At 42.4% G+C, this 22,192-nt stretch overlaps 1 protein-coding gene across 3 annotated transcripts in view; it reads right to left on the bottom strand.

The window, feature by feature from the left end:
- BABAM2 (BRISC and BRCA1 A complex member 2) overlaps positions 1 to 22,192 on the bottom strand; it is a 582,320-nt gene that overhangs the window by 492,432 nt on the left and 67,696 nt on the right. For all 3 annotated transcript variants that reach the window (XM_030195882.1, XM_030195883.1, XM_030195885.1), the window contains exon 4: positions 6,682 to 6,776. In XM_030195882.1, the coding sequence (XP_030051742.1) occupies positions 6,682 to 6,776 (95 nt within the window). The remainder of the gene's footprint in view (positions 1 to 6,681; positions 6,777 to 22,192) is intronic.

Raw genomic sequence — 22,192 nt, 5'->3', positions numbered from 1 at the left:
CAGTGCTGCAACACCCCTGGCTCTCTTCTCAGATCTAACCTTATCATAATGTTATACTTCCATTAAGACTATTTGCTCATCTCCCAGCACAAAAATATAGAAACAACCCGGTAATTAAGCCCCAGCCCATTACTTCTGCTCTGTAGTGTTTCTCTCAGCCACCCATAAAGGTCCTAATTTCTTTTCTAAAAGGGCACAACTCCTTGATCCTAGTACACTTAGAGGCATATTTTCAAAGCACTTAGCCTTCCAAAGTTCCATAGGTTTCTATGGAACTTTGGAAGGCTAAGTGCTTTGAAAATATGCCTCTTAGGGCCCCATTTACTAAGGCACGTTAACGTTTTTAGTGTGACCTAATGCTATAGACACCCCCATATTCCTATGGGTATCTCTAGTGTTAGTGCACGCTAAAAACATTAGCGCACCTATAGCACGGCTTAGTAAACAGTGCCCTAAAGTCTTAAAAGAGATGAATAAAACACCACCTGTAGAAAAGTAATCGCTAAATGCCAAGCCATCCATCAAAGGGCAGATGTGACCAAAATATTAGTGACTAGCCTGCCTGACATACTAAAGATTTTACTGTGAAGTTCATAGAAGCCGATTATGATGCAACAAGGTCTACTGAACATAAGCCCCTATCACTGGCAGAGGTGCAGGAGCTGAAATGGAAGTACAGCAAAGCAAAAGGATCGGTTGTCAAGAATGAAATATAATTGAAAGCACCACACCAAATATCACAGGCTTATTAGAGCCAATTTTTAAACCATCTGTATGTTTCCTGCCAGGGAAGCAGCACATCATAAAATATTTTCAAATAATCCTCCTGACAATGGTTGCCTTCCCTCCCTATTGATACTTGTTTTCCCTCATTATTCCAGTGTTGTCTCTGCACAATGAGAACCTTTTTTTTAAAAGGTTTCCTAGTACAATGGAAAGAACATGTCATCAAGTCTCCACCTTTTCCTAGTATTAACAACCAAAGAATGCCAGGGCCCTCTCCACCCAAATTTACCACTCTCCCTGCTATGGACAAATGCCTCCTTCAAAATTTACAGGCTAGCTCCATGCGCCTTGACTGACAGCAAAAAGTCTGAATTGGAAAGTATAGGACAGATTACAAGAAAGTAGACTTTCTGATTAAAACAGCAAACATCCCTACCAGCATCAGGTATTCTCTGTAGATGGCATTAACCAGGTACACAAGCAAATGACACATTTAAAAAATGTAGTGATGATGAACAGCTCTCCCAGGTAATGTAGGCGCTAGAGGCCACCGGACTAGCACCCGCATTTACCAGCGTGGGATGATAGGAGGGGCCTGGTGCAAGCATGCCAGGGAATACCGAAGAGCTCATTTAAACTACATTTAAATGAACCCTAACACCAGCTTCGAGCTCTGTTCCTCCCCCCCACCCTCGTCCATGCCAGGCAGCCCGGGCTGTCACTGTCAGTCCTACAGGTCCAGTGGACCCCCAGACCCCCCACCCACCCAATGGCTAAGGCCTTCCCTGATGGCCTAGTGTCCCCCCCAGACACCAACACAGGGGTGCTGGAGGTTCAGTGGACCTCCAGCCCCCCCAACCCTCTCCCCGGGCAGAGGCCCTGGTGGTCTAGGGCTCCTCTTACCCCCACCCAAACCCCCACCCCCAACAGAAGAAGAAAATGGAGGTCTTGTGGACCTCCAGCCCCCAACTGGTGGTCTAGCACTCCCCCCACCCCCGGTGGTCTAGCAATTTCGAATCCCCACCCGTACCTTCTAGCGCCACATCCAAAATGGCGGCACCCTGCCCAATGCATCCTGGGATGAGCTGGGTGGGGCTTCCCTACCATATAAGGGAGTTTCTAAAGCTCCGTATCAATTCTCAGGGAGTTGTGAGAGATTGTGTGCCTGATTAACCTTACCAGCTAAAGAGAGTATCTATTACAGCTGAGCAACTTTCATTCTCCTTCAACAAGCAGATTTGAATCAGACACAATAGTGGGTGACTCCCTAAGTCAGGGTAGCTCCAGCATATAATTTTCCCACTGCTTAGGGGCAGCCTGCTCACATATATTTACAAAAAAGCTAAACAGTTTTTATGGACAGACTACTCTGTATTGCCTGGCCAAAGACACTTTCTGGAAGATTGGTTCAGACAGTAATGGAAAGTGAATGTATTGAAAGAGAACCAAGTTGCTCTCTACAGAACAGATTTCAAGAGAGCTACAGTAGTAGCAGTGACTCTAATCTGCTGTACGAGTTAGAAGATCAAGCAATTTGACTGTAATAGAACTGGATATACAACTCACTTACAGTCCATAGCATTGAGAGCTTTCGTGCCTTGGTTTCTATCAGGCTTAGGATAGAAAGGAGATAAAACTCTCTTCACTGATGGTTGTTAGATGGGAACTTCACATGGGTCTGCAAGAATAACTTACTGTAATGAAACTGAGTAAATAACCAATGCCTGAAGCTCACCGCCTTAAGGAAAAGCACTTTCCATGTCAGATGCTTTAGCAATAATGATTCCATGGACTCAAAAACAGGTTCAAGAAAGTACAAAGCGTAAGTCCCACGGGACAAGAGGCTTCTGTATTGAAGGTTTAACATGCAGAAATCCTCTAATGAACTATAAAACAATAGATACTGGGAAGCTGGTGCTCACTCTATCAGGACATGATAGGCAGATAGAGAGCTGAGGTACACTCTGCAAGAAGCACTTGTTGATAAGAGATGGTAAAAGTATTCTATTATAACACTAGATGAACACCAAAAGGCCTTTCATGAAACTTCAGATAATGAACATTTCCACTTGAAAGCACAGATCTTTCTTGTGTGATGAGAACTTCTTGAACTGAGGAACAGTAGACCCAAGAGAACAACTAAGCGCTGTTCAGTTTCCTGCCTGTCAGCACCAGGGACTGGAGGATGAGATTCTGTAGAGTCCCCTGCTTTTGCTTTATTAAGGCTGGACACACTTGTTGTACAAACAACCTCTTGAGGATGGCATAACAGTTTTGTCGAGGTGCTATGAGAATCATTGCATCCGGTCCGCTCTGGAATTATTGTAGAATTTTAGAGACTAAATCCAATCTATGCCAAAGCATTCTGCACAGGTTGATTTGTAGACATTCAGAAAAGACACAACTTGGTATGTTCACTGCCAAGGTGTTTGGGTTTCCATAAATAGGTGGCTTGGACAGAGATGCAATTTAATATCACAAAATCCAACAAGCAGGCTGCTTCTCAGCCTAGGTACAAGGAACTCACTTTTCTGTATTTGTTGATATAAAACACTGATACCTGATTGTCCATCTCAATCAGTTTTGACTGGCCACGAAAACTGTGCAAATACAGTACTTGGAGAGTAAAATATTGCACTTAGTTCTATATCAGAAATTCCAAACCTTTCTGGTTGTGTGACCCACTTATTAAAGTCCAAAAAGTTCAGGGACCTCCTGTTCATCCCCACTGCTCTTCTCAGATACCCTTACTTTAGCATCATGCCTATTTCTAAAAGCCCTCTTAATCTCCCTGCCCTTCCTCTCTCTCTTTCTCTCTCTCAATCCACCCCCCCAGCCAGTCCCTTCACCAGCTTCTCGCCCTCTCTCTCTCTCTCCCCCAACTCTCAGTCCCCAGCAGTCTCTCTTTACATTCAGCCAGCCTCCGATAGTTGTCTCCCTCTCTGCCTCTAGATAGTCCCAACCTTTAGTATCTCCTCCTCACTTTATCGATACTGCACTGCTGCTGTTCCCAGGACCTGCAGGCTGATGCTAGTCTTGACACTCGTGCTTCCTGTCTGTACAGCTGACCCTGATCACACCCCACCACTGGCTTCACTTCCATGTCTGTACCTGCTTCCAGTCAGCACAGCAATATCCAGTTCCATCTCTACAGCTGCTACTTCTTCCACCTCTTGCAGCTACTGATAATGTTACTCCTACCTCTGCAGCCACTTCTACCTTTACAACAGCCCCTGTATTCTGCTTGCAGGAAGTATAGCAGCATGAAAATACCTTTATTTTCTTCTCTGTGTCCTGTGGAACCCCTGTAATGGTCTCACAGACCTCCAAGGGTCCATGAACCACAGTTTGGGAGCCACTGCTCTAGATGATCGACGTGTAGAAGTCTATCAGCTTTTGACCAAGTTTCTTGTGTATGATGTGGGAAAAGATGGGACCTCCACTCAATGCTGGTATTGTTGCAGAGCAAAGAGAAGCTCCTACCAAGGTCTGCCTCAGTGAGTCATCACTGTAGCAGATTTAGGTTTTTTGGTAAAGAGGAGTGTAGTTTTTCTGCTAAAGGCAAGGGTATGAAAAATGAAGACTCATCTGCTTTTTGAACCAAAACTGTAAATAAGGTTAGCAGAGTCTTAGTGGAAACCTGAACTGTGGCATTGCTCTGGAGTGAGTAAAAGCATAGAGCCCTGAACAGATAAGAGTGAAATGGAAGAGAAGGGGGGGGGGGGGGGTTGCACAGTCTATACCAGATGTATTTTGTGCTGAACTGATTTCTGCACAGATAATCTGGCTATAAGAAACCTTGAGGGACCCGGCACCAAAGACATTGCAAGAACTTGCATTGCACTCAAAGGCCAGTATGTTTTCTTACGCAAAGACAATTACACCAAAGCATGCTCCTCCTTCCTGCACTGTGCAGATGCACTATGGTTGTGGTCCTCTGTGCTGAGAACCAAGCACCTTCAGATGTTGCTGTTGCGCAGATCATAGGAACCAACTTTTCAAAATTACTGGGGGGTGCTAAGTCCGGTGGAAATAACCCCTCCCTGGACACATACAAGGAATTTTCTCAATACTGGGGATGCTCAATCACCCACAGACCACAGAGCCAGCTCTTATGGCTCAGACCTTGTTTGTGCCAAAGATGTCTACACTTTCAGTCAAAAAGGCTCAGCCAAGACTTGTACCTTTTCCAAAGAGGTACGGTGCTCTCCTTTCTTCATGATCAGCTATTGTGTGAGGAGATTAAAAACAATACTGAAGAAAGATGATCTGACAGACTGTGCAGAGCTGGCCAGCTTCTAAGCTGAAGATTTTTTTTCTATCCTCAGGCACTATTCTTCCTCTTCATAGTGCTCCCTTAGCCTGAAAAGCTGCTGCTTCCGGGTTGTTAGGGATGAGGATGAATAATATAAAGCTAATGGTAAAACCTATCGAGAGACTACAGAACAAGTTAAGCAAGTGTTTGCTTCTGATTTGTTAGTACAATCCATGAACAGCCTAGAGACCTTTTTCAAAGTTTTATATCATTTAGGGAAAAATTTTCCAGCTTTTCCTGGAAAAGAGCTTTTCCCACTAGTGATTATTGTATTTCTAAAATACAAGGTATTCAAGCCTCTTTAAATGTCAGCTCTCTGAATAGGGAGACTAAGGAAACCATCGTGATACCATTTTGGATGTCCCACAACAAGACGGTGGGATATCTTTGATGAATTTGGATGCAGTTACTTTGAGGGACAGTATTTCCCTGTCCCTAGAGGGCTTACAATTTTAAGTTGGTACCTCATGAATGACTCTTGAGGAAATTAAAAATCATGGGATAGGAGGCAGTGTCTTACTGTGGACTTATGCACTCACTGGTTATAAATCAATTAGATCACTGTAACTCCTTATATATGGGTCTTTGAGTTAAAGATTGTCAATGGTTACAAACTGTTCAAAATACAGCTATAAAGATCATAAATGGTCTAAAAAAAATTGATCATATTACACCTCATTTGAAGAACGCTCACTGGTTACTAACAACACATCACATAACAAATAAAATCTTATTACTGGTATTCAAAATCAGTGTTACAAACGAACCACTATACCTGGCACGTTACTTAATTCCATATATTCCCTCGCATTCCCTTAGATCTGCTCAACCTCACCATCTCAATGTCCCTACTTATAAGGAAATAAACCATGAACATACTAGACATAGCATTTTTTCAGTTCAAGCACCAGAACTTTGGAATTCGCTGTCTGTCCACATTCTTGCCACTCTACTCTTGCTGTCACTGATAGCAAGTGGCTGCATCAGCACCATTGTGATGTCAACCTGATGATGTTAGAAGCAAAGCATTGGAAGGAACTCAGCAATAGTGCATGTATAAGCATGTTGGAAAGAATCCAGGTAGGCAGAGCAGTCAGCGCCCAGCTTCAGCAATGACCAAGGGAACAGCATCAAAGAGAGAGCAGACACAACAGCAGCACTGGAGTGAATGGCCAATTCAATAGTAAGAGCAAGAGCAACATAATGACAGCCAGACCCTGGTAGGTAATGCAAACTTTGTGGGTGGGGTTTTCCTCTAATTGTTGCAACATGGGAAGGGGAACCCCTGGAGTGTATCACCCTTCCAACAGCATTACAGAGGGAATACCTCCCCGCTTAACATGGAGGGGCACATTGTGCTTCTTTCCTCGCTCTGAGCAGTCAATTCACATCAACTATATTTTTCGCCAGTTTGGCTTTTCCATCTCAATGAATGCGACACCCCTGCTTTCACTGGTTGAGGACAGGAGGCATTAAAATCATCAATCCAACCCTGAAGACCAGTTTTCAAAATGGTCCTTAATCTTTTTCCAGAGAAAGAACTGTTGCAATAGAGCAAGTTGCTATTAAAAAGAATAAGAAAACTATATGATGAATCTCTGTTGTCAGACATTCTTAACAGCAATTTCTGTGGTACTTACATGTAAGGCCGAGGGATCAGGTAAGAACTCAGCATCTTCTCCAAAGATGAAATCTGGGGGTAGTTCGGGGTAATGTGCATTAAAAATAACATCCCCTGGGAAAGAAGTACATTTTAAAAATCAACACTAAAAATAACATCCCCTGGGAAAGAAGTACATTTTAAAAATCAACATTAAAAATAACATTCCCTAGAGAGACTCAACGTAAGCGAAAACAGTTCCTTATTATGAGACCAGCAATTCAACAGTTGGGAGGTGTTTTCTTTCTGAGATACCCATGCAAATGTGTTGTTAGGATTGACTCTGTTAAATATGTCTTTTTAGATCCTTCTCAGCTCTCGGCCTTTATAGCGTCCAAAAGAACATCTAGTAGCCTTAGAGAAAGTTAGCACTCTCTTCACAAGTACTTGATTTCCTTTTTTTGTATTTTGTATTTCCTAATCTCCTCATATATTAGGATCTTGGATCTCCTTATTGTTAGGACTTGAGTATTGTATCAGAAAATATTTTCTTTAACATAATGTTTTTTTGTTTTTTTTTTTTTCTTATTGTTTTTTTCCTATGATATAATGCTATCCGTCAAGTTATATCTTGAATAATTGTTTGTAAAAATTTATAAATAAATAAATAATAAAAAAAAAAAAAAATAACATTCCCTGGGAAAGAAGTACATTTAAAAAATCATCAATCAATTTATTTGTTATTGGGAATGTTTGCTTACTGCATTGTAAGAGATAATTTCAGCATGGTAAGCAGCTTTTCCTTATCAACTTTGAGAAAATCCAAGCATATTCAGAGGTATTTTGTATTTAGCTTACACGTTTCCTCAGTTCAAGGCAAATTACTTTCAGGTACACTATGGGGTATGTCTACCAATAGTCGTTAAGTCCTAATGTGCACTTAGAGTGCATTAAAGTGAATACTGCAAAGCGCATTAAGGCATTTTGCAGCAAGCAACTTTTATGCAAGCACTAAGTGCCTGTTATTTATATTTTTTAATTTATTTTTGGAGGGGATATGTCAGGGGCAGAGAATGGGTATAGACATGCTATTCAGCCGGTGTGTCGACATTTGTGTGTGCTAGCTGAATAGTGTGACCATAATATGGCAGCCTTTATTGCCTCCTAACTAGGAGAAAGTAAGTGCTCCAGCATCAATTTTTTTTTAATTATGCACACTAATTAGTGCACAACCTCAAAAAGAAATATCTGAAAATACCCTATTTCCATCCCACGTTAGCATGAGCTAAACCCATTTTCTAGTGCCCTTTAGTAGACATACCCGTATGTATTTTTCTGTCCCATTGTACCTGAGGCAATGGAGGTGACTTGCCCAAGATCGCAAGGAGTAGCAGTGAGATTTGAAGTCTGGCTTCCCTGTTTCTCAGTCCATTTCCTAACCATTCGGCTACTCCTCCAAGCAATAACTAGTTGGGAGAGTGAGAACTTCAACTTCCACCTAACCCATCCTAATCTTCATAGGATATTAGTCAACCACATGTGCACAGGTGGGAAGCTTTTAGCAATAGCTATGCAGGTAGGAAAAAGAGAGATCTGCCTAATTAAGCTCATAATAGAAAAAGACACAGAATAGCTCAAACAGCTATGCAAAGAGGATACTATAAAAAGCTTCCAGGACCTGAGTAGGGTTGCTTGCTGAAATGTAGAGCCGCCGAAAAACCCACTTGCTATCTCCCAGGTCCTTGCTTTGTGAAGGTATCAGCGACGAATGGCCTCTAAAGGGGCGTGGAGGGAAGAGAACAGTGGCTGGATGACTGAACAAAAGGAGGCGGAGCATGCCAGGCATGGTATGTGAAGTAATGGTATTGGATCCGCAGAGGAAACAGTGATCATAACATGATCAAATTTGAGCTGATATCTGTAGTGAAGTCACTAAAGAATCCTATAGCAGCAGCATTCAATTTTCAAAGGGGTGACGACGACAAAATGAGGAAAATGGTTAAAAAGAAGCTGAACGGATTGGCCGCAAAGGTTAGGACTTTACATCAGACGTGGACATTGTTTAAAAATACCAACGTGGACCAGACAAGATGTATTCCACGTATTAACGAAGGTGCAAAGGAGAGCAAATGACAGTCAGCGTGGTTAAAAGGTGAAGTAAAAGAGGCTATTAGAGCCAAAAGAGCATCCTTCAAAGAATGGAAAAAGGATCTGAATGAAGAAAACAAGAAGAAACATAAGCAGTGGCAAGCTAGATGCAAAGCACTGATAAAGAAGACTAAAAGAGAATATGAAGAAAAACTTGCCACAGAGACAGTTTGTGTTATAAATGTAAGGTGCAGTCATAGTAACATAGTAGATGACGGCAGAAAAAGACCTGCATGGTCCATCCAGTCTGCCCAAGACAAACTCATATACATTTATAAATGATCTGCAAGATCACGTGCTGCAGTGAGGGGAAGAAGACGTGTGTGTTACCTCTCCGTGGGCCCCGCTTGCTCTACTTAAGAATTAAGCCGACTGAGACCTAGTAAGAGCAACCTTTTGAGCATTACAGCTGTAAGAACCTGCATGGACAAATATATACAAACCTTAAGCGGAAAGATGAGAGGCAAAACTCAGAAAATGGTGAAAGAAAAAGCGCTTATGGCGGAGACAAAGATGGAGGATGGGCAGCCGGTGCCCGCAGAATTTACAGAGCAACAGCTAACAAAGATTACAAAGGCAGTAGGACAAGCACTCGAACCTAAGTTTCAGCAACTCTCAGGCCAGATGACCAGCATGGAAGCATTGCTAGCTGAAACAACAAGAAGGGCAGGAGAGTTGGAAAATCAGGTGTCGGTGCTGGAGGACTCGGCCCCAGCCATGACAACAACCATAGAGAAACTTACTTAGCAACTGCGGGACCAAGCTCAGAAATTGGATGATCTAGAGACAGATCCAGGTGTAGTAACCTTCGCTTAATAGGGCTACCGGAATCAATTGCTGAGGGATTACTGCCAACGGAGTTGGAACGATGGCTGTCCTCAGAGCTGGCGCTTTCAGATAGTAAAGGTCCATTGTGCCTAGAAAGAGCCCATAGAGTGGGCCGGCCCCAGGAAGATAAGCGGAAGCCACGCATGGTGGTGAAAAAGGTTCATAATTATATTCACAAGCTGGAAATTTTGAGAGGCTATCGGCAGAAAAAAAATTCCCTGACACATGATGGAATACAAATTAAGATTACTCTGCCTCGGTCCAGGATAGGAGGCGAAGATTTTTGCCACTGTGTTCTAACTTGATCATGCAAGGAGTGCGATTTGCCCTACAATACCCGGCAACTCTGAAAATATGGATGGAAGGAACATGGCTCTCCTTTGAATCATCGGAACAAGCAGAAGCAGCTTTGGCTGGCAAGGACCAGTTGAAGTCAATAAGAAACTGATTCTTGGTGTACACTAATATGGAAGATGGTGAGGCAGTGTTTCACTGGATTGTGTTGGTGGAATGTAGTGTAAGCAAAAAAGCTTGGTATGGTCAGGTCTCATGGTACTTGGTTCATTTGAACATTGAGGGGGTGGGTGGGGTCCCCTTTGCATAGGGTGATCTCAGGTCCTTCATTACAGGTGTGACGCAGGAGAATTAGGGGTGTTGTAAGAAAAGAGGGGAGGGGGGATGGGAACCATCAGGAAAAAGGAAGTAGGGGAGTGGGGGGAAGGTCAAAGAGTAACACAAGGGCTGTGAGGATGGCTGGATTCGAGGAGAAGTGGTGGTGTGGGTAGTGATGTTTGACTGGTGTCTGTGAATGTGTGGAGCCCCCGCGGTGAGGGGGTTTGGAACAAGAGATTGTTCTTTTGGCAATTAGATTCCCAATGGATAATACGTGATGACCTCGCAGAATAGAATGAGCCTATTAACTTGGAACACTAGGGGGTCACAGCTCCCATAAAGCACACCAAGATACTGCAGGCGCTGCAGCGCCACCGGACAGATATAGTGTGTTTGCAGGAGACCAGACTCTCTCAACTACAGCATTTGAAGATGAGAGTCCGTTGGGTGGGAGAAGTGCATTTTTCCCCACTGACGGGACGTCAGGGGGCAGTGGCGGTACTCATTAGGCGTTCACTACAATGTCAATCTAAACTACTATTCCACGATAGTCAGGGGAAGTATTTAGCCTTACACATCCAGGCGAGAGGGAGAGAATTTATAGTTCTCAGAGTTTATGGCCCACTGGAGGGAGATAGGAAATTCTTTTCCACTCTGCTCGGTCAGGCTCTCCCTCGTCTCCCCTTAACTGTGACGGGAGATATGAATCAGGTATTTGATCACCTCATGGACCGATCTGCTCCCGTGGATAGGGGCAGGTGTCAAAAAACAAACACCTTGGAGAATTTTTGCAAGTCACTACAGTGGATTGATGCTTGATGAGCACTTCGCCCACAAGAAAGGGATTATACGCACACCTCGAAAGTGAATCATACATTGTCTAGAATAGATTACATCTTGGTTCAAAAAGATTTTTTTTCGAATGTAGAACAGGCTCAAATGGGAGTTGAAGAGATCTCAGACCATGCTCCAGTCTGGACTGAAATTGACCCAGACTCTTACTTTCAAACAAAGGGGAGCTGGATGTTTCCATCCTATCCTTTCCATGATGAGGATTTTAAAAAATTGTGTCAAAAATGGGAAGCATTTCTGTTGAATAATCAACAACATAAAGATACTCCTTTATTATTTTGGCCAACAGGGAAGGTGGTAATAAGAGGGGACATTTTCACATACATAAGTGCGAGGAACAAAAGACGGACTCATGGTATCATGGAATTAGAAAGAAAACTGTGGGCGATTAGGTGGAAATATGTCAGATCACATCTGCCAGAACTGTACTAGAATATGTTGGCTACTAGGGGTGCATTAAATAGCATGTTACATGAGCAGACAACTAAGAGGCTCCTCTACACAAAACATACCTATTTTATGCAAGGGAACACATCATGGAGGTTATTGGTGAAATTGGTAAGGAACAAAGGTGCCCCTAGATACATCTCGAGCATAAGACAACAGGATGGGAGGGTGACTAATAATCCTCGAGATATAGCAAACATATTTCAGAAACATTTTGAAGATTTTTATAAGCAAGAACCGCAGACCTCAGCCTTTAATGTAGACATTCAAAATTATTTGCATAGATCAGGTATGCCAACCCTTCCGGAAGAGGTAATAGCTCGGCTAAATACACTGCTGACAGCAAAAGAGTTGCAAGGAGCAATGCGCAAATTTAAACTGTACTCTGTTCCGGGCCCAGACGCCTACTCAGCCGAATTTTATAAGATGATACAAACACAACTTATAGGGCCACTATTGGACTATTTCGATTCTGTGGTAGAGAGGGGGTCCTTTCCCCCACATATGAACACAGCGCTTATAACCTTGATACCGAAGCCAGGGCACGACCCCATCTAGCCGGTAGCATACAGACCCATTTCCCTGATAAATTGAGATGTAAACTTGTTATCGAAAATGTTAGCTGATAGGTTGGCATGGGCCCTACCAACAATAATAGCAGAAGATCAAGTAGGATTTGTGAGAGGGCGTCATTCGGTGCTCAATGTGAGAAAGGTATTATTAGCTATGTCACACAGTGCTCATCATGGTATACCTATGATAGTAACCAGCCTAGATGCGGAGAGAGCTTTTGACCAGGTGAGGTGGCCCTTCCTATTTCATGCATTGCGTCACGTGGGAATTGGGGGATGGTTTGTGGGGGCAATGGAGAGCCTGTATGCAGACATGAGAGCATCGGTGCTGGTCAATGGGGTAGGCTCAGCCTATTTTCCAATAGAAAAGAGTACCCGAAAGGGTTGTCCGCTGTCCCCGCTTCTCTTTAAACTTACCTTAGAGAACCTTTGCTGTGTATGCTGCGTGGCTCAGATGAGGTGGCTGGTGTGACTGTTGAGAAGGCTACTTTAAAAGTTTTAGCTTATGCAGATGATTTGTTATTAACACCTACAGCGCCACAATCATCCCTGGAATCTCTTGTAAAGTAACTCCAAATATATGGATGAGTATCCGGGTTTAAATTGAACATGAGGAAGTCTCAGGTGCTCCCAGTGGAGGAGGGGGGAGAGTACAACTGGCGTAGGAAATTCCTGGTGTCCTGGACGGGGGGGGGGGGGGACCCATTAAGTATTTGGGCGTTGGGATTACTTATAATCTAAAACAGTTGTACACGTGTAATGAGGCCCCGCTGTTGCAGGACACAATTGGTCTTTTACATCTTTGTGCAGCTTGCCCCCTATCACTGCTTGGTAGAATAAATGTATTTAATATGATGCTCGCCCCAAAATGGATTTATCTTTTTCAGATGCTCCCCTTGTTTTTGCGAGCTAGAGATGAGCGAGCTCTAACCAAGGCAGTGCAGTTTTTTTGTGGCGGGGTAGGCGGCCCAGAATATCAATTGCTGTTCTTCAGAAGCCAAGGGCACATGGAGGTTTGGGCTTGCTGAGTGTGCGGTATCTGTCAGTTGCTTGTGCTATGCGACACATCAATGACTGGTACAGAGGAATAAGCGATTTCTCGGCAACAACACTGGAACTTGCAAGTCTGGGGCCTACCCATTTCAGTTGGCAGATACATACGATTCCAAAGTGTAGCCCGGGGACTCTGAGAACCTCCTAGTTTCTTTGGACAGAACGGGCAACTTGGAGGTGGCTTTGTAAACGTCATTATTTCTCTGCAGCTAGTACTCCTTACTTGGCCTTGCACCACAACCCAGATTTCACACCGGGCACTGACTCGATTGTGTTTGAGCATTGGCGTACTAAAGGACTGAGCTACTTGTATCATGTGTTGACGGAGGACGGACAACTGCACACATTTGCTGACTTAAGAGAAAAGTATGGTTAGCCACAGATGGACATCTTTGCGTATATGCAACTAAACCACTACGTGCGGAGCTTAGGCTGGGAAAATCTCAGTGAGGTTGTGCAAGAGACTCTTCAAGAGGCCCTTACATTGGATACTCAGTCTCATGTACCTTTAAAGTTCCATCACAGATTCCTAAGAGATACTACAGAGGACCTTAACTATGACTTTTTTGCTTCCGGTTGGTCCAGAGATTTGGAGGTGGAAGTGACCGGGACACAGCTGAAGATCTGTATACTGGCCGCGCAATCATGGGCACAGGATATATAATTATGGGAGCTACAATTTAAGTTTATATTATGCTTATATAGAGCACCTACATGGGCATTTAGGGCAGCACTCAGGAACTCAGACAATTGTGCCAAATGTGGAGGATCCCGGGCGACGTTGGGGCATATGTTTTGGCACTGCCCTAGGGCCGCTGATTTCTGGTCCCAGGTGTTCGCCCAGATATCAACTATGTGGTCATGCAGAGCTGCCCTAGCACCATTAATATTATTTGACAGTTTCCAAATGACAAAGCCAAGGGCTCCAGGACTGACTGGTTTTCTGAAACGGGCTGTCCTGATGGGGAAGCAGGTAATTCCTATCTGCTAGTTGGACTCGACGGTGGTGTCTCCATCACTTTGGCGAGCTCAGATGATAACCTTGTTGACAATGGAGCGTTTAGGTATAAAAGCCATCACTTCAGATACAGGTGTTAGATTCCAGCGTGTTTGGGAGCGGTTCTGGGCCACTTTAACACCGGTGGCACGGAGCCGCATCCTGAATCGATAAGCCCAGATCCTCCAGGCCTTAATGATTGTAATTTTGGAAGAAGGAAGGGAGGGGAAAAGGGAGGAGAGTAGGGGGGTAGGTAGGGGAAGTAAGATGTGTTTAGAGTTTGGTTAGGGTGTGGGGAAGAATAGGATGTTACCAGAAGAAACATGATGACATTGTAACAATGCGGTTGTATGGTGTGTTCTATGTATGTCATCAATAAAAATGATTTATACATAAATGATCTGCAAATTGGAACGATGAGTGAGGTGATTAAATTTGCAGATGACACAAAAATATTCAAAGTTCTCAAAACACATGCAGATTGTGAAAAATTGCAGGAAGACCTTAGGAAACTGGAAGACTGAGCATCCAAATGGCAGATGAAATTTAATGTGGACAAATGTAAAGCGTTGCACATTGGGAAGAATAATCCGAATCAGTTACCTGATGCTAGGGTCCACATTAGGAGTCAGCATGGCCACACGGACTCCAGAGTCATAGGATAGGAGGTAGTGTGGATTAAAAACTGGTTAAAAAATAGAGGGTAGATAGTGGGGTTCTCTAGGATTCTGTGCTAGGAACGCTGCTTTTTAACATATTTATAAAAGATCAAGAGATGGGAGTAACTAGTCAGGTAATTAAATTTGATTACTGACCAGGAAAGGGATCTAGGTGTCATCATTGATGATACGTTGAAACCTTCTGCTCAGTGTGCGGCAGCAGCTAAGAAAGCAAATAGAATGTTAGGTATTATTAGGAAAGGAATGGAAAAGAAAAAATGAAAATGTTATAATGCCTTTGTATTGCTTCATGGTGCAACTGCACCTTGAATACTGTATGCAATTCTGGTCACCGCATCTCAAAAAAGATATATTGGAATTAGAAAAGATTCAGAGAAGGGCGACGAAAATGATAAAGGGGACAACTTCCCTATGAGGAAAAGCTAAAGTGGCTAGGGCTCTTCAGCTTGGAGAAAAGACAGCTGAGGGGAGATATGATAGAGGTCTATAAAATAATGAGTGGAGTGGAACAGGTAGACATGAATCGATTGTTTACTCTTTCCAAAAATACCAGGACTATGGGGCACACAATGAAGCCACAAAGTAGTAAATTTAAAACAAATCACAGAAACTATTTCTTCACTCAACATGTAATTAAACTCTGGAATTCATTGCCAGAGAATGTGGTAAAAGAAGTTAGCTTAATTTAAAAAAGTTTTGGATATCTTTCTAAAAGAAAAGTCCATAAGCCATTATTAAGATGGACTTGGGAAAATCCATTGCTTACTTCTAGGATAAGCAGCATAAATTCTGTTTTACTGTTCTGGGATCTTGTCAGGTAATTGTGACCTTGATTGGCCATTGTTGGAAACAGGATACTGGGCTTGATGGACCTTTGGTCTGTCCCAGTATGGCAATGCTTATGTCCTTATGTAGAAATGGGACCTAAGACAATAGATACTGGGGCAGCCACACTAGTGATGCAGACTGTTCAGAACGCTGGCAGTGCAAGAGGCATTCAAAGGAGGAAAGAGAAAAATCTTGCATTTGTTGTATATTGTGGCTGGTAGATGAAATGTATCCTTAGTAGAGTGGACAGAATAACTAGATGTGCTGATTTGCGTTTCCTGCCATCATCTACATTGTTACTATGTTACCATGCAACATTCACTCTTTAAGAGGTAAAAATACCATTCCACAGTTAAGATTTAAGGATATTCATAAGCTTTGGTTTCATGTATGCATTGTCAAAGTTATTTAATTTCCCCTGTATCACTCAATGCTTTTTAATCATGGTTTTTGAATTGTGATGCAAAATCTCCCACATAGCGACCTGCAACATCTAATTAATTCCACATAACAGTTGGTAAAGACTTCAATTTTCTAACTGCCCATTTCTGGCTCTGCTAATCCTGTTGATCTTACTCCTACATATCTTTTCAATTCTTTATAAACAAATTTTCTTTCTTGTTATTTCAAAATTATTATGGAACAAAGGTACCCAACTTTCACTAAGGTCATACCTTCCTGCTTGTAATTAATGTCCTTCCATGAGGTAATTCTTCAAGACATTTAAGCTACAAATATAGCTTTAATTGATAAGGGATGCTATAGGTATAAGTTTTAAGACAAGCAGCACAGCAGCAACTAGATTTACTTAATATGTAACAATGGGATGACAGTATGCAGAAAGCACATTCAGGTGTTTGTTTCTTCTCAAGGGTTAAACAAGAATTGAAAAGAGAAATTTTGAGACTTGGATAAACAGCGAGAGCCTACAGGGAATCAAGCTTCCACAGCTGGCAGCCTGGATGAGCAGTGTGGACCAGAAAACTGAGCAGACTGGATGAGCAAATCGGTCTTGATCAGTTATGATCCATTAGTTATTTTTAGAAATCAATATGTTAACTTGTTGGTTCTGTTATTTTAAAATAGCTTGTGGTAATGTGTCTACTCTATAGTAAAGTAGTAGCTGTTAAATGAAAAAGCTAACTGCAATCAACTTATTATTAAAACCTCCAAATTATTCCCAGGTTTGGTTCTACAAAATGAACATTTCAAAGCAAAACAAAAAAAAAAAATCCCACAAAATGTTATTGTATAATAAATTAAAGGTGCATGACACTGAGAGGGTGATAGACACATCCACACACATGCAGCCATTTAAAGTTAGGTTTTTTATAACTTCCCATTTTCTAATTAGAGATCCTGTGTGTTCATCCCATGCTTTTTTGAATTCCGTCATCATTTGTGTCTCTACCATCTCCTTAATGGAAGACTTTCCATATTTGTGCTGTTAAAGCAAGGAAGAAGAGGAGGAGGAGGAGACAGCACTCAAAGAACTTGGTACTCGGTAGATGAGAGGCTGGTGCAGGTGCAGCTTACACTTCCATGGGAACCCCGCAGGAACTGCCTCCATCCCCGCGGGATTCCCACGAACCCCGTTCCCGTGCAGCTCTCTAGTTCAAAACGTGTGGGACAAACACAAAGGAATCCTGTTTAGAAGGAAAGGATCCAAAGAAGCTTAGCAGAGATTAGGTAGGAAAGCCAGTAGAGGGCAGACGTCTACGGTCTGTGCCCTGATCAAGAATGAATAGAGCTGGGTAGAGTTTTTCAGGGGTTTTGACAACTTCAGAAATTTTAGAACAAGGCCAGTACTGGGCCAACTTCTATGGTCTATTACCTAAAAAAGGTAAGGATAAATCAAGATCAGGACTACATATGATGTATCACATCATACCATATGTAATGAGTTTATCTTGTTGGGCAGACTGGGTGGACTGTACAAGGTCTTTATCTGCCGTCATCTACTATGTTACTATTTCCTGATGTTACTCCTAAGTCTATCACCTTGCAACCTCAACTCACATCCTCTAGCTCTACCAATTCCTTATCACTGGAAAAACAAATGTATATTAATACCTTTCAAGCATTTAAATGTCTGTATCATTTGATTTGATTTATTAATTTGATATACTGCTTAATACATCAGTTTTAAAGCGGTTTACAGTGAAAACAATTAAACAAAACAAGCACCTCTTAAAAACTACTATAACATATTTTTAAAGGCATGTTATTTAACTTTTCATACAATCAAATTCAGAATTTAAAAAAAAAACAGATATTACCTATTCTAGGTTTTGGAATATGGGTAAAATATTGGGCTTAGAATCAGAGTAAATTTTACTTTGGTTTTTTTATGTTATTCCTTCCTGTCTTCACAATCTCTTCTTGAAATGGGATTTTGGATAATGTTTACCTGTAATAGCAGTTTTCCCTTTTTTTTAGCTATTTGGATTGTTCTTTATATCCTTTGCATGATATAATTTATGTAAAATTAGAAATCTGAAATAATAATTTAAAAAAAATTGAGGTTTTCATATATCCTAGGGTAAACATATTCAGGTCTTCAAGTCTCTTCTAATGTGTCTTTTGGTGCAAACCCCATACTATTTTTGTCGCCTTCCTCTGGACCGCTGCATTTCTTTTCAAGTCCTTAGCAAGATAGAGTATTACGTCCACAATTGGAAGCTAAGTGGAGCCTCACCATCTGGATATCAACATATTTCTGCTTATTTATTTTTGGCAGATTCATTCTTGCATGTTCAAGTAGTTGAACAAAGTAAGTTAGTTGTTGCATGTAGGCTTGTGTGTGTCTATGCATGTGTATTGGTATACATTGATATAGAACAAAAAAAGTGAGGAGAACGAATGAGAATACCAAAAATTGTATTTATTCATATAAAAAATGATGAATGATGACCCGGACACGGCCGTGTGTCGGCCAAAAGGCCTGCCTCAGGGGTCTTTTACAACCTCAGGTAGTATGATGTGCATACGCTCTGAGAAGAATGATGAAGCTGGACTCACTTGGGTCTCCTCTCCTCGGAAAAATTTTTTTGTGTAATGACCAGGTACAAGCCTGCAATACTCCTCTCACAAAAGACGTTTGCAAATGCATATTTTCAAATCACTTAGACTTACAAAGTTCCATAGGTTACTGTGGAACTTTATAAGTCTAAGTGCTTTGAAAATGAGCCCCATTATGTATCCTTGTGATCAAGAGAGGCAATGAGAAGGGATTGGCAGATTAAAAGGTGCAATTTCTTAATCAAAATGTTACAGTGAATCACTATAAGTATATTACAGCTGTTGGAGTTACTACTCCCATAGAAATGTATTGGGACATTTTTTGGAGGAGGAGATCTTTTCTCTTCCACCATCCACTAGATACAGAAACTTCACTTGTAGGGCACAACCTTTCTCCACCTCCTCCTTTCCTGCGAGAACTGTCTTTCAGTGCTTTACCCCTACTGCCTTCCTGTTTGTTGGATCGCAGCTATAGTCTCTGCTGCTAGTTCCAATGGATGCAGCCAGGACAGGCTCACTCACAGGGCGAGGGGAGACCAGAACACTGCAGACAGAAGTTGTCCAGATGTGTGCAGCCCCGTTTTAGACATGTCACAGAAGTAGGAATTGAGACATGAAGGTCAATGTATCTCGAGTTTCACCAATATTTTAGCACAGAAACTGCCAACGTAGAGCCTGTTCTACCATTTATATACTGGGTACAAACAACCTAAACATCCATTTTAGAAAAATAAACGTATAAAAATTGATGGGTTCAAAGCCAGCACATAACCGGTTATCTTTGCAACCTTGGAAATATAACCAGTTGTTATCCCAACACTGTCAAAGTGGCCGGGTTTTTTCCCTCCAGTCTGGCATTTGGGGGCTCAAATATCACTGGTGGGTTAAGGGGGGCACCCCCCTCCCCCAGTCCCTTCCAGTGGAGTGCTACCCAATAGCAGTTGTTTTCCAGACCCTAAAATGTACTTGGGAGCAGGTGTAACTCCACATCGATCTTTTAAGGCATAAATGCTTAGTTCCCTTCTGAAATGGGAAATAAACCTCTATTACATTTCCACATCCTTGTCTCACCCAAAACATGCTCAGATCAAGCCCCCTTGCCATTTGCATGCACTTGGGTTTGAGATGTGTATATCTCGGCTTTGTGAAATGGGGACATCGATGTTTATGCAAAATAAATGTTCAAGTGATAACTTGTACATATATCGAATGTGAATGGCGCTTGTAAAATGAGGGTCATTGCCCATCATTCTACCTTCTGGACATTAATGTAAAATTCTACATTTCTACTTAAAAAAAAAAAAAGCCAGAAAGTTGGCAAATTCTAATTTCCCAAGTCCTGAGCATGTCTCTCTTCCCCTACACCTAAACATGCGGACACAAAGCCTATGCAAAACTTGCCAGTGTCCTAATCTGGCCCTGTCCACAGCAGCAGCTGTTGCTTACCAGTACACAAAGAAATATCTGACTTTTCAAACAGGTGATAAAAAGAAGTAACTAAAATAATTAATGATAGTCTATACCATTTGCAGTGTAAGATTCAAGGGGGGGGGGGAACAGAATGTGGCTAATGTGGGTGTAATTCTATATAATGGCTGTTAAGCAGATGTTAGAGGACATATAGTACACATCCATGTGTAAGCTATATCAAAACAGCGTTGTGCCACTGGAGAATGAGTTTAGGTGTGGGAACATGCAGGCAAGACATCAGAACTGACCATCTTATAGTTGCATTCCATAAAACAAAAGAGTTATAGTGGGAAACCTTGGTAGTAAAAGGTTCTGGCAAATAAGACCATTCACCACTGACAGATCTTTTTATAGCCTCTTTTTCTTAACTTTGCCAAAAGAAAAGATACAGAGCCAGCATCACAGCACAATACCAGACTTCCAGCGTAAAAGCAGCTACAGTGGTGGAAATAAGTATTTGATCCCTTGCTGATTTTGTAAGTTTGCCCACTGACAAAGACATGAGCAGCCCATAATTGAAGGGTAGGTTATTGGTAACAGTGAGAGATAGCACATCACAAATTAAATCCGGAAAATCACATTGTGGAAAGTATATGAATTTATTTGCATTCTGCAGAGGGAAATAAGTATTTAATCCCTCTGGCAAACAAGACCTAATACTTGGTGGCAAAACCCTTGTTGGCAAGCACAGCGGTCAGACGTCTTCTGTAGTTGATGATGAGGTTTGCACACGTCAGGAGGAATTTTGGTCCACTCCTCTTTGCAGATCATCTCTAAATCATTAAGAGTTCTGGGCTGTCGCTTGGCAACTCGCAGCTTCAGCTCCCTCCATAAGTTTTCAATGGGATTAAGGTCTGGTGACTGGCTAGGCCACTCCATGACCCTAATGTGCTTCTTCCTGAGCCACTCCTTTGTTGCCTTGGCTGTATGTTTTGGGTCATTGTCGTGCTGGAAGACCCAGCCACGACCCATTTTTAAGGCCCTGGCGGAGGGAAGGAGGTTGTCACTCAGAATTGTACGGTACATGGCCCCATCCATTCTCCCATTGATGCGGTGAAGTAGTCCTGTGCCCTTAGCAGAGAAACACCCCCAAACATAACATTTCCACCTCCATGCTTGACAGTGGGGACGGTGTTCTTTGGGTCATAGGCAGCATTTCTCTTCCTCCAAACACGGCGAGTTGAGTTCATGCCAAAGAGCTCAATTTTTGTCTCATCTGACCACAGCACCTTCTCCCAATCACTCTCGGCATCATCCAGGTGTTCACTGGCAAACTTCAGACGGGCCGTCACATGTGCCTTCCGGAGCAGGGGGACCTTGCGGGCACTGCAGGATTGCAATCCGTTATGTCGTAATGTGTTACCAATGGTTTTCGTGGTGACAGTGGTCCCAGCTGCCTTGAGATCATTGACAAGTTCCCCCCTTGTAGTTGTAGGCTGATTTCTAACCTTCCTCATGATCAAGGATACCCCACGAGGTGAGATTTTGCGTGGAGCCCCAGATCTTTGTCGATTGACAGTCATTTTGTACTTCTTCCATTTTCTTACTATGGCACCAACAGTTGTCTCCTTCTCGCCCAGCGTCTTACTGATGGTTTTGTAGCCCATTCCAGCCTTGTGCAGGTGTATGATCTTGTCCCTGACATCCTTAGACAGCTCCTTGCTCTTGGCCATTTTGTAGAGGTTAGAGTCTGACTGATTCACTGAGTCTGTAGACAGGTGTCTTTCATACAGGTGACCATTGCCGACAGCTGTCTGTCATGCAGGTAACGAGTTGATTTGGAGCATCTACCTGGTCTGTAGGGGCCAGATCTCTTACTGGTTGGTGTGGGATCAAATACTTATTTCCCTCTGCAGAATGCAAATAAATTCATATACTTTCCACAATGTGATTTTCCGGATTTAATTTGTGATGTGCTATCTCTCACTGTTACCAATAACCTACCCTTCAATTATGGGCTGCTCATGTCTTTGTCAGTGGGCAAACTTACAAAATCAGCAAGGGATCAAATACTTATTTCCACCACTGTAGATGGATCTTTAC

The sequence above is a fragment of the Microcaecilia unicolor genome, chromosome 3 (genome assembly GCF_901765095.1).
Source record: "Microcaecilia unicolor chromosome 3, aMicUni1.1, whole genome shotgun sequence".
Taxonomy (NCBI): domain Eukaryota; kingdom Metazoa; phylum Chordata; class Amphibia; order Gymnophiona; family Siphonopidae; genus Microcaecilia; species Microcaecilia unicolor.
This window is presented reverse-complemented; position numbering and strand designations above follow the sequence as displayed.